Source organism: Chlamydotis macqueenii, chromosome 1 (genome assembly GCF_036417535.1).
Source record: "Chlamydotis macqueenii isolate bChlMac1 chromosome 1, bChlMac1.mat, whole genome shotgun sequence".
In the NCBI taxonomy this organism is placed as follows: domain Eukaryota; kingdom Metazoa; phylum Chordata; class Aves; order Otidiformes; family Otididae; genus Chlamydotis; species Chlamydotis macqueenii.
The window spans coordinates 184,532,630-184,546,394 of NC_141556.1; the positions used below are offsets into that span (position 1 = coordinate 184,532,630).

The following is a 13,765-nucleotide window of genomic DNA, read 5'->3' on the forward strand; positions in this document are numbered from 1 at the left end:
AGTCTCGGTTTACCCCTCAGGAACAACAGTATAAACTCGCAGCATGATCAATCCTTATAGAAATCTTGCTAAGTTTTGGCGTCTGCAACACCCTACAGCATGAACTCTGCTTCCGTCCTTTTTCTGGACCACTGCTTCATATATTTTAATCATATTTACTAGTACTCCTTTCCTTTCTAGGGACACGGTCTCAAGAATTTTAATAACCTGACATGAGACCTGTGCCTTCCCCGAGTCCTGACCTGTTTGGCAATCTTTCATGCACTTGGAGCCCACTCATTGTGCAGTTTTTGCCTTTGCATACATCATCTTTTCTGTGTATTCTTCTATTTTTGGCTTTATGCACATCTCTTTACATCAGATTGAAGTTTTCTATGAACTTCTGGCACTGATATTGCTAACTTACGGCACTGTAAGGTATAGAAGTTGAATAAATTTTCCCCTTCGGTGATGTGTCGATTTGCACATCTTGATGCTGACTGGCAGAAGGACTTGAAATGAGCTAAGTGTATGGGCCACATGGCAGCAAAGGCATCTCCAGTTTTACCTGTGACTTGCAAATTTTCTCATCTTTCTTGGTCCACTCCTTCCCAAATCCCAATGTACATGGAAGTCACCCACTGTAAGCTGTTTGTGATAAGATGTAATCATTTAATCCTCTGTTTTACATTCTGTTTCCCAGTTAATTTTTAATTCATATAATTTCTTCATCCTTCACTTGCTGCAGCTTAATTTTTTCTAGTAACCTTGTGCGAGACATTTCAAAATCTGGTCAAACCTCTCGTTAACAAGTTTTCTGTGAGCATGCAAGACACAGACGTGGGAACGATGTCTAGGACAGAGGCAACTACCTAGACTTTTACCACTACTGCAACACAAAGGAGATTCCTAAACTCTTTAAGCTGGTAGCAACTCTTCAAATCGAACACACATGCTGTGCCCTGCCTCGTACAGGCAGAGCAGCTCCAGCCAGCCCCTCTGCTGAAGGGCATCCCTGCAGCAGAAAAGGGAGAACACAACTGCGTCAAGGAAATTCAAACAAAAGCCTTAATTTAGTAAAATTGTCTAAGCTCTGCCTTTTGAGTACACTGCGCAGATGGCCCACTGTCCGAATCTGTATCTCGCTCCACTAGCTGAACCGATAATAGCTTGAAAGTACTATTTGAGATAATGAACATGACAATATCCCAAGACACAGGTCATAGCCCCATTTGTGTCTCAAGGCTCTAAAAATCTGCTGTCTGTGAATCCATTATGACTGCAAGAGCTGAGCAGAGATTCACCTGGGTGAAAGCCTGCCCGAGCCTACCAGCATGCGTAGCAGCTTGTTCTTCTGCAGCTCCACGTTCCAGACTGCACCTCAGGGATGCTTAAAACTAACTTATCATCCAACTAGGCATAGCATGGGCTGAGCAGCAGAAAGGGCCGACATCTCTGCTTTGGTACAGGGACTTCAAAGTGGCTGCTATAGCTTGAAAGGAGAAATTGAGCAGTGATAGAGACATTTTCAGACTTGGAGCTTGACCACACAAGGGTATCCAAGGCACACATTCAGCCCTGTCCTTACAATGGTGCCTGAAATATTACGGGCTCCTGAGTATCACTGCTGGAGTCTAGCAAGATGAGAACCGGACTAAAATTCTTCCACCTCCTCTTTTTCCACACTACATCACACTAGGAGAGAAAGGAAGTGAGGGAGGGAAGGAAGATAGGTTAAAAGGGCTGGCAGACCACATAAGGAAAATGATGACTAACACAGGGAAGGGGATGGAAGGTCCTAAAGCAAATCTCCTTTTCCTAAAGTTATTTTAAGATTACCTGAAGACAGCTTTGTAACTTACATTCCCTATCAGAGAGAATACTGCAAACTAAACACTATTTTATGTTAAAATGATGGAGACCAAAAATATTTATACACAAGAACTTCACACTTGGTGGGCTCTACCTGGGCAGTAACTCCTGCCATGTGAGAGAGGAATTGCTTGAAAAAATCCTAGTGCTTCCCACAGGAACAGGCATGTTTTCTGCCAGTACCGTAATGTACTTCTGCACTCATAAGCACCGCAATTCAAATCAAACCAAAGGTGTTTCAGAGGCAGTTTCAGCATCTTTTCTGTATAATTCCAACAAATGATGGTACAGGTCAGCACTGGCTTTGACCTTCAATGGGACACTAACACTTCATGAGATACTCAGCCCATCAAGCCTATTTTATTTTGCATTTTCTAGGGTAATGTGAAATATTCTTCTGTAAACTAAGTGCATATATACAACTTGACTGTTTTACAGGAAGAGTGTTTAAAGTAAGCACAGTGTAATTAAATGCCACACAGTGAATCTATTTTGTGTACTGCAGTCTCAGACAAGGCTGTTTCTAGCTATCAAACATTTTTATGTCTTTTAGAGACAGAGATTAAAACAGGCTTTAACATAATTGGAAGCAATGATCTAATACTTTCAGCTTAAAGGCAGCATTATTGTAGCTATAAAATAGGTGAGAATGCATTTAAATGCTGAACAGAACAGGTTTGTTAACTCTTGCTCAGGTTAAAGTACTTTTGTGTTTAAAGACACTATTTTTTAAAAAGCATATGCAAAATCACCAATGACAATAAAAATTATAGTTACTTAAGTCTCTTAAAAATGTTCAACAAGTGAGAAACTTAGAAAGATAAAAGTTTTGACTGGATCACATAGTTTAATAAAAATCAAACAAATGGTAGAAATTTCTCATGTCATTTATATTTGATACAAGTACATATACTCTAGAATGTGGGAACTTACAAAAATATAAACAAAATTCCCTCAACATTTTCTTTAACAATTCTTTAAACATAGTATAAGAAGATTTTACTGAATGCTTATGTACTAGGCGTTATAGGAAAGCATTACAGAAGAAAGCTTTGCATTTGAACTGAATTGCTATTCATAGTTAGGTTTTTGCTTAAAGTCAGCTTACTGTCAGGAATCACAAGAGATGTGAGATAGGCCTGTTGCTGAACTGCACAGTCCACATCCCACCTCAGTGTGCTGGTTCCAAGCAGAGAAAAAGGATAAGAAACAAATATAAAAACTAATTTTTAATCTGAATGAGAACAATGAAAACAAGTTGATTTGCACAATCCAGTATCAAGGATAAACTATAGATTTCTTTCTCACCCCCTGTGAGTAGAATTCAAAGGAACAGTTCAAGTTTAAACCCTGGAAAAGTACAGAGGTGCATACAGAGACTTAGTCTGAAGTTTCAGAAGTCTCAGTTTCACACGGAGGCTTCCACAGACTACAGGAATATACCTGGCTGGTATAATCCAAAGATCTCACACAATATATTATCTTCTCAAACCAAAAACAATTCTTACAAAATTGAGCCCAGGCTTGACAAATCTCTAATCAGGTCTCCAAAATCTGTAACACCCAGCAAAACATAATTGCTCACTGCCTTTACTGCTAACAGCCAAAAACTCCTAAAACTCAAGTGTTAAATACCCTCAGGTTGTTCCATGGGATTGATCTGCCCTGATACTTAACAAGGTAAAAATATATGCACTGCTACCACTTTGTAAACAGCAGGCATTTCGAAAATGCTGTTAGTCTCATAAATACAGGCATCTAAAACTGGTCATCAATCACTTCCTGGAAGTTTTCTCCTTCTTTTCATCAACAAGAAGTGGAGTCTTCTAGACTAAGAAGTGACTAGATTAGATTTTTGTGTCCAGAAATTACAAGAGGAAACCTACACTAAAGATGGAAAAGAGCCGGAGGCCAGAGGCAGCTGTGCTAAGAAAGGGATTTGGAAAGTGGAGGTAGAGAGACTCCCAGAAAGCAAGCTATTTAAGAAATTCCAGATGTGCATCAAGGGACCAGGGTGGTGATAGAAAAACCCATTTATAATGAGGAAAAAGATACGCAGACAGTTTTCTTTAGTTTAATATCAGGTGGTGTTATAAACAGCTAAAACCAGACATCTTCACATTATTACACTTGATGCACCATAAAACAGGCTTATGTTACAGTGTAAGATTCAATATTATAAAACTTGCAGAGAACTTCACACAGAAGTCTTTGTTTTTTTTACCCATTTTATTCACAATCAAACCAAATAATTCTTATCTGTGTACAAATGGAGTATTTTCTTCTATCTTCTACAGCTGCTTTCCAACCAACCAGTTCTAAACATCAATACCAACACTGGTAGTGAGAAATCAACTAGAAAGTGCCACCACGGTCATTTGCTCAAGACACACACACTTCTTGCTGGATAGCTGGTTGTGGAATTTTACTATCCTCTGTCTTTTCCTGCCCAGAAACTTGGCATACAGTCTTTCGTTTGAATAACCGTAGACTCAACCGTAACAAGTCGCTGTCCATTGCTCCAGAATTTGTGTAAGTTTGTTTTGTTGCACCCTGTTAAAATTAAAAAAGAAAAATAAAAAAAGGAAGTACTGAAAACAGCGGCTTTTAACATGCAAGCTGAGAAATTAACCTCAAGTACTCTCAATAATTAGAGGTTTAATCATACATATTAACTAGAAAAGACTTCTAGAATTAATGAGTTTTATATAAGCATACAAGACCATAAAATCAACTGTAGTGCAAAAAATGGCTGAAGTATTTTTTTTACAATTTTAACTTGGAAGAACAAAATATTACAATTCTTATAAAAGTACATCGAATCTCAAGTAGGGGAATTATTCAAAAATTGGTTAAAATACAAAGACAATTATTTTTATTATGTGTTCTCTAAATACAGAAAATGTATCTCCACAATTTAAACCCCAAAATGAGAAACAGCACCTACCTCTAGTCTCAATCTTAAATTAATCTCTCATCCTGAGGAAAAAATAAACACCCTACAACCTCTTTAAAATTCTGTTCTCCATTATTTAAAGGACGAGGTCTACTCCAGAACAACAAACAAAAAATATCTCCCCAGAGAAATGCTTTGCATAGTGAAATCTGTCTTTCCAAATTTTGACCAAGCACTGTAAACGAACCACTTGCCTTTTCATTCTTCATTAGCTGCTTACGAATTGCAGAATCTCTGCGAAAGCACAGCGCTTTACAGCAAGGACCCAGATTACTGAGAAGACCTGCTCTCTCTTCTTTTCGTATAAGTGCAGCCATGTTCAATGCCCCCAGTTCATGTTCAAAAAGGTTTTCTGCATCTAGAAAGAATTGAGATTTACAGAGATCAACATATACATGGTGTTTTTGAACAGCAATATACAGTAACATGAAATTTCTTAAAGCTTTACTATTTGTATTTCTGCCTTCTAAACAATATTGAGGTTTGCAAAAAAAGGATATTGCAATTTTATAAGAAAACCCAAATAAATCTTTCACCATTTAAAAGGAAGGATGAGCATATAGCTTCAGCACTGGAAAGCAATACAGAGACAGTAATCACTGAGAGGCCTAAGAATCAAGTGACAGTTCTGGGTCAGACATGTATGATGACACGTGTTTACTACTAGCGTTAATCAGAAAGTGGTCTGAGTTTCACTTCTCTGCAAGACATCAGATAACTGTACCAGTGTCAACACAGGGTTTGTATGGCTATGCAGAAGTGAAATATGACTATGTACAATAATTCTTTTATCATTGTTGGATGAACCTGGATAACAAGTCAACAGATGCTAATGAACTACCCCCTCCTACCAGCTCATCTAAAGTCTTTGTTAGTAGTACTCCAAGTGGCAGGAGTAGTCCTTTAATACATTTATCAGAAGAAACAGTGTGCAGCTAGAATACTTTAACCACTTCAATAACAGATTGATCTTGAGGTGAGTCTTGTCCTGCAACAAGTCTGTTTCTATGAAATGCAGACAAAGACAAAAAGAGTGCACATGGTTGGATTCATTCATTTATAACCTTTTTAAAATAAATAGGAGGATTATGATATAATTGAAAAAAAATTGTAAGGTATGTAGCTAGGTCCAATCCAGTCACCTCTGTATAGTAAAACATTTGGTGTTTAGCAGAGAATCTAACACCTAACTAGAGACACTAGCAAATCTGGGGAAAATTTAGCAGCTAAAAAAGCAAAGACTGCTACAGAATGCACACAGAAAAAAGAACAAAGATGCATTTTTAAACCACTCAGAGAATTTGGATTAAACTTAGTAAGACTAGTTTTTAAACAAGGTGAAAGGAAACAAAAAGAGCTGCACGAAATTGAGGGCAGATTAAAGGAACTGCATTGAAGTCGTCAAGACAACATCAACGGACAATCTACACCACATGTAAGTGGTAAGATACAAAAAGGCCACTTCAAAGGTAACACTGACAGCTTGTAGAGTCTGCCTAGGCGCCAGATGCTAAGCATATCTGGAAACTAAGCATGTCCATATCATGTCCTTAGAGGAAACAATTGCATATAATAGACAGAGGGTAAGTCAGTTACAATCTAAATTCCGTCACATACTATACATTTTTTTCCAAAGAAAATGAATTTTAAAAAATCCCTGAAACAAGCTATCATTTCTGTTTTATTTCTGCATTTCAGTGTATTATTAGAAACTTTTACTCCACAATAAGAATAAAGAAAGGAACACCAAACTCAGGAATAAAACAGGGAAACAAATTATACCACCATGAAGAAGTCCAAAGTGAAAATACTACATTTTCCCTGTAACGCACACTGAATGTCTAGGTCAAATTAATTCACTTTTCAGGGCACCATATTTGTGCCTTAGTTTAGAATATATGTGCTGTGGCTGTGTAATCACTATACAAGGAATTTTTACCTAGCAGATTGCAGAGGAAATGCATGCACTTGAAAGCCTACTGGCAGTTCCACATGTCACAACTTCGATGCGTGAGAGACTGCACGCACCAAAGGGAAATCAGTGGAGGCACTTCTACCTCCCTTCCTCTCCAGAGCAAAGTTCTGTTGAATCTAAGTACACTTAAGATAGCTCAGACGCAGTGCTGGAGATATTCCTATTCTTACTACGTACTTCCTGTTTATTTCTAGAGAAGCATGCAAGGACTGCTGAGGTTATTCTGGGTATCATTTTAAATAGCCAGGTGGAGTCATTCTGCACTGCAGTTCCTATTGCAAGAAATCCCTGGTAAGAAGCGTTGAAGTATATAGCAAAATTAAAGCTTACAAGGAGAGAGACACAGTTCATACTTTTACTGTATCAGACAATTTGTAAACTCAGGAAGACTCAATATTGTATCAATTACATTGGTTATGGGAATTCTTAAGCATAAGAGCTGAGATTTTCTTTTTTAAACTAGAATAAAGCTAATACTGCTCAGAAAGAGCTGCAAATACTGCAGTGGAACATTTACAGTCCTTACTTCTACAAAGTACACACCTCAAATTATACTATCTATGATGCATTTAAAATGTTTGCATTTAATTTGACTTAAAAAAAAAAAAAGTAGAAGCAGTGGCAACAGCCCACTACTAATAGTTATACAACTTAAATGGCTCAAGCAAGCAGTGACATTTATGGAGAGTAACAAGACAACTGCATGAAGAGTAACACTGCAAAGAATTAAAAACTATCATTTCCAATTAAGAACTAAAATTTGCAGAGAAGAAAAAAACCAAAACCAAAAACACCGCAACAGAAAAACGTGCTATTCTCTAAAAACAGAGGTTCTGCAGATGTTATTATTTATAAGCCATAATTTTCTCACATTTAGATCCTGGAATAATTTCCATAGAGCTCTTATAGAAAGCAAATGTTTCATAGTCCTAAAAAAAACAATTCTACCAGGCAAGTTCTTGCAAGCAGCTCAACTGGTTCCTGGGATGCCAAAGAGAAAAATCAGTATTCACTCTCATGCAAAAGCCCTGCTTACACTACAGAATTGCAGTAAACAGCACTGGTACAGTTTATGCCGAACCCATCTATCACGCGTGTCTTATGCCATGCAATTTGTCCAAATGCCAGACCTGTGTGTTATCTTATTTCCCACTGCTACCGGAGACATAATATACAAATTTCACTTAGCTCCTTCATTCTGACCCAAAACCTCCTATCTACGCATTCTGGAGAGAATCCTCAAAAGGAAAATAAGACGATGTGGAGAGAATCTTCAGAAAAAAATAAGAAATCTTATTTCTTTCTCGCAATATTACTGCTAATTCACTGCAGAAGATACTTAGCTCTCCAAAAAACTGCTGACACACTTTAGGCTAGGAAAGCATGAATGGTTTCACAAAAAGAATATTCCACTAGGATGAAAATTTCGTTTAGTCTGTTAATTCAAGACCTCCTAACCACTGCTGAAATTAAAACACTAATTTGATTGACATGCAGCTGTATCACATTCTTGTAACTTTCACACAATACTCACTATACCATTTCTATGGTCTTGAAACTTAAAACAATGAACTAATGCACATTTCATAAAAACTTTCACTAAGTACAAAATACAGTTTAATCTTTGCAGAAACAATTACCTTTAGGTTTTTCTAACACTTTCTGGCAAGTCTCTTTAATTTTGGTGAAGAGTTCTGGTCCTGCCAATCGCTTGGAAATGCCAACTCTCAACATAACAGCACCTGGTGTGAATTTTAAGAGTGCAGCCCCAGGCTCCCGCGGTTCTTTTGGCTGCTTTGGCATAAGACTGGACCAATCTACATCTATAACATCCACAGGATCTGCAAAAATATTGTCAAAGAATGAGTTATCACATCATCACCCCTTACCACAGTTGATTAATTTCACATGCTGTGTACATCTCCATCTCCTAAAAGTAACATATATTAGATGAACATTCTTCTGCAGTTCTCAAAGCCAGATCCTTGGACACTTCAGGTAAGAACATCAAAACTCACTTAGATTGGTGGAAAAAAAGAGCATACTAAGTCTTCTTGGATTAAAAAAAAAACCACCCCTAATACTCTGCTTCATTTTTATTGCAACCTCTTTGTGGAAGGCCACTCAGACTCTGCTTAGCCAGCAGATCTGGACACACCACTTAGGCATTCACAAAAGACACAGTACAACTAAACATGCTATGACAGATGCAAATCAAATGCTTAAAAAGCTAGAATTTCAACTCTGGATGCTGGATATTTTTTTCAAAGGAGAGACACACTATTTCTTGAATAACCATACAACAGTGTCTGGTATGTTATCATAGAAAATATGAACAATGATCACATAGCCCAGATGACCCAACTGAACTTACAACAAGTAGAAGATTCCCTGCTTCCCAGTGCATCTGGGAAGCATTCAAGCACAGATAAAAATCTGTTCATAAAAATATCAGTTCCAAAACATGTTTATCAAAACAAAAAATTTCCCATTCTAGCTACACAAAACAAGATAAATATTACTTCACAATAACAGCTCCCAGTACTCTTTACTTACCTGACTACTATGGAACAAATGAGAAATACTGAAGAGCATACAAACTGCATTCCTAATTCAGAAATGGCAACATCACAATAGCATTATATGCAAACTGATCTAAATCTTTAAATAATCTTTAAATAATCATAAAGAGGTTTTGCTATACTTTTACCAGGCATCTTCTCATCCTCTTGTTGATCCTCCCGCTTTTCAGCATCACCTGCCAGAATTTCATCCAGCTCATCATCACTGATTGGCTCGTATTCTCCAGCACCAGACCCCAGTGACTGTACATCATCAATCTTTGCTTCGTCTTCTCCTCCTATAGAGACAGATGCATACTGCAGCTTTAAAGTAATCATTCTTGTTTTCTAAACATGCATTAAGCAGCCTGAAAACAAAGAGGTTCAGCAAACTAAACTTAGTTTTTCGGGACAAGTATATTTAACATGAGAACAGGTATTAACTCATGGAAATACAGACGTTATTTCTCCCATATACATGTGACAGTTTGAATTTTATTTATTTCAGTCTTTTTTTTTTGGTGCAGTATTAGTCAAAACTGCACAGAGAAGGCCATATTCAGAAGAAATGTACGTTGATTATCTGATATCTGATATGTAGTTAATAATACAAATCTCAGTTAGTGCCACAAAATCTTCCAGATGCTTTTGCACATGCATCCAAACTCAGGATTCAGTCCAAAGGCTCTATAAGAGAAAGAAGGAACAAATTCCTAAAATATAAGAAGGTGCAAGATACCCTGAATGAAGCAATTATTCTGAGTTTTAGACTCTCTGTGGAAGTCACAAGAAGAGCTTTTAGAAAGCCATGCAAAACTTCTTCAGTTGTTACACTCCTATCCATCCGCATACTATATGCATACACAAATAACTGTGCTGTATGTGTAAACACGTTCCTTAAAATCTGCAAACACAAGACACTCAAACATCGCATTTTGCAGTTCATGAAAGGAACATCTAAAGGTATTCTTTCACCTCCAAGACTGAAAGATCTGATTCAAGCATTCTGAAACTCTACAGTTCTAAACTCAGGCTTTCTTAGGGTTCTCACTATGGGTGACTACTGTAATATCTTCCAGCTCCCTTATTCAGAAGGGAACTGTCTCTGTTTGAAGTTGCCCCCCTTTTTTATTTCTTTTTACTTGCCTTCTAAAAGAGCAGGACAAAAAAAAAAATCACCCCAACTAACCTAAATATCAGCCTGAAAAAAGCAAGTAAAAGACATGCTAGCAGAGCATAAATTAACTATTCAGATCACCTGGCAGTGCTTTGGAGGAAGCATATAGCATCTTCAGCATTATTTAAGCCCACTCCTAGAGCAACTACATTAAGGTTCAAGACATTACAATAATTTAGTAATTATAGCCTCTCACATTTTGTTAGACAAGTTACTATAGTAACTCATCCAAGTAAATACCAGATACCTCCTTAAAATCATCAGATTTGGAAACCGTACTTAGTTTTATTTTAAAAGTTTTTCCTTTTTAAAAGGAAAAGAAAGCAATCTGTACTACTATACTGAAGATTTCATTTTTTTGTCTTACGATTTTAAGTATTCACTGTCTGTATGATTCACCTTCAGCCTCCACATTGATCTACCAGATATATCAGCTCACCCTAACAACATGCTTGGACAGCACAGATGAACCATTAAAAAATTACTGTATGAAGCAATTAAAAATAATAATCCATAGTTCTCAACACATAATTTTAAAAGATCACTTTCTCAACTCTGAATTTCAAATCAAAGTTTGATAATTCCTAGATTATAATCTGATCGCTACCTTTACTGCTTTTTTTCAGAAATGTACTTTTGTATTAATTCTGCGTTAAAAGCACAACACTAAAAGAGTCAGCTAAAAGGAGTGAGGTAAACAGGAGTAATAAAGCAATGAAAGACAATACAGTACACTAAACCTTAGAAAATCATAAAGATGCTATATATAGTATCCTTTAATAAAATGGAATACCATCTAACATTTTACAAAAGACACCTTTTTTAAAAAAAAAAAATCCTAAATATGCCATAACTTCCTACAGATGACAATTTCTCAGAGAATTTGGAACACAACCTTTGAAAAATAGACAAAAGAATACACATTAAAACACTTAGAAGAAGTCTGCTGAAAGGCTAGACTTAAGAACACACTTAACATCCACAGCCTGTTTAGTTACAGGTGCCCTCTTGGAAACAGATAATGTACCTAGGAATAGCCTTTCACCAACACTCTTCTGAAGCTCCCACATTGCACACTCAGATTTATTGCACCATTCCTTCACTCTAGCTTAAAAATCACTGAATTCTGTCCACAACAGCAGGACAGAGCAAATTTTCCTATGCTCACTCCAAATACTATCTTTGACAACTGCTTTCACTCCACAGATAATCTCCTTAAATGGAATTTTCTCGATTGTACCAGTCAACGCTAATGGCTACTTTGCGAATAATCAGGCAAGAGACATAATAATAAATATTTCTCATTATCCTCTCCAGACAACAACTGATTTAACTGCCTAAATTAATAATAAACACTACAGATATTTGCTTTCTTAATAAAAATTATGATGAGACAATGTCCTGTTACCTTGTGTAAAGCTACAAAAGCTTAATTAGTTTATCTTTCTGAAGACTACGGACTTCAGACCTTACCATCCCAAACATCCAAAAATTCCAAATTCTACAATGCCTTTTCTCCTCTCAGCAGATTTTAGAGAAGAAAACCCCTGCAATCACCAAAAAAATCTCAACTTGCTGAACATAACTCTAATGTACATCAGTTACTCTGGATTTAAATCCTTGCTTCTTTCACATTGTTGACATAAGTACTTCCCAAACTCCCTACTCATGCAAAGCTCAAGCTGTGTAATCCATGTGAGAAACCCTTGAGAGTCTGTCAGTGTTTGCCCTTGTCTATTAATCCTAAGCACATTTTCCTCAGTACCATTACGGCCAGTAAATTGAAGATGCATTTAATAAGATTACTTCAGGAAAGCGATTTTTGGACTGTTGTGCCAAGCCATACCTATGTTTCACCTACTAATTAGACAATATTTTCTATGATGATTTGACTCTGCAGAAAAAAAAACCCCAAAGAACAGTTCCAAGTCAACACTTGTTTTTTTCAGTCATTACCTGTCACTTCCAAACTAAGAAGTAGATCTCATGATGATATAACAAAGCCATCAAATGTTGGTGTTATTCTTTAGCAAACTACCTACTGAGAAATGTTACACCTTGGTGAAGTTATTCCTCAGATGATTTATGTTTCTTTGCCTCAAGACATCTTTAGAAATTAACAAATAACACAAACATTAACACAGTTAACACTAAGTAGATGCTCATCCCAATTCTCTCGTGTTTGCTTCCACAATAGAGAAGCTGGAACCGACACACCTTTCAGTAGAAAATTATTCTAATATAGCTCAGTTCAGCACTACAGTAAAAGGGAAATAAGAAAATATTTGACAGTCCAGGTTCTTTTCCAGAATATCTCACCTTCTACACTCTCTACCTTTTCGGCCTCATTTCCGTCTTCAAAACCTTGTAAAGGTCCTAAATCTTTGTCTGTCCTTTCCTTCTCTGAAGCCACTGAATCCCGACAAACACCATCAAATTCCTTTTCGTGATCTCTGTCCAGTTTCGTTTCACTGTGTTTTGTTGATTCTTTTTGAGAGATGTCAAGAGTTCTGTCTCTCTCTCTTTCAGTAGTATCGGGTAGTTGTCGGTCTCTCTCTCTGTCCAGCTCACGTCTTTTTTCCCTCTCCCTCTCTCGTTCTCTGAGTCTCTCTCGTTCCCTGCTCCTTGGCCAGTCTTTGTCAACGTCTCGGTCCCAGTCTCTCTGTCTTGCCTCTCTCCTGTCTCTCTCTCGTTCTCGATCATGTTCATGTCGATCTCGCTCCTGAAGCCTTTCCCTGCTATCAAAGGACCCAGATCTCGAATGGACCTGACGATCTGATTCAGGAGAACTTCTTCTTGAACTGTGGCTTCTTGAATCCTGACGATCTGAATAAAATATGTTAAATATATGCATGACTACAGCACATAAATGTAATACCATTTCACTAGACCAAAGCATTTTAAAGATTCAGGAATGAAAATGTACTTCTCAAAAGCATCATCTTCAAATTAATAATGCCTTCAGATTACCTACAGATTTAACCTTATTTTAAAACATAATGGATTTCTCCCACTCGCAAAAAAGAATTTTAGTGTCTACTTTCTACTATGACAGAAGTCAAACTGAAGGTACATAATTTTAACTCGGAAGTTTAGACAAGGGAAGGGAAAAACAAAAAGAATCATCTCAGGATTCAAAGTTCTCAAAACATATCTTCTACAAGATAGGAATGCCTTGGCTAGCAAATGACAAATTCAGAAAAATAATTTCAAGCATGTAACCATGAGCGTCAAAGGAAGAGGAA

The 13,765-nt window shown here is 37.0% G+C and overlaps 1 protein-coding gene across 10 annotated transcripts in view; it reads right to left on the bottom strand.

Moving 5' to 3' along the window:
- Positions 1-2,722: 2,722 nt before the first annotated feature.
- The window catches only part of ZC3H13 (zinc finger CCCH-type containing 13), a 48,322-nt gene continuing 37,279 nt past the window's right edge, over positions 2,723-13,765 (bottom strand). For 9 of the 10 annotated variants that reach the window (XM_086771837.1, XM_086771835.1, XM_086771829.1 and 6 more), the window contains 5 exons: positions 12,840-13,346; positions 9,487-9,642; positions 8,423-8,623; positions 5,002-5,165; positions 2,723-4,404 (listed from right to left, as the gene is read on the bottom strand). In XM_086771837.1, coding sequence (XP_086627963.1) covers positions 4,234-4,404; positions 5,002-5,165; positions 8,423-8,623; positions 9,487-9,642; positions 12,840-13,346 — 1,199 coding nt within the window. In that variant the 3' untranslated portion in view covers positions 2,723-4,233. The remainder of the gene's footprint in view (positions 4,405-5,001; positions 5,166-8,422; positions 8,624-9,486; positions 9,643-12,839; positions 13,347-13,765) is intronic. The other variant, XM_086771832.1, reaches the window with a different exon arrangement.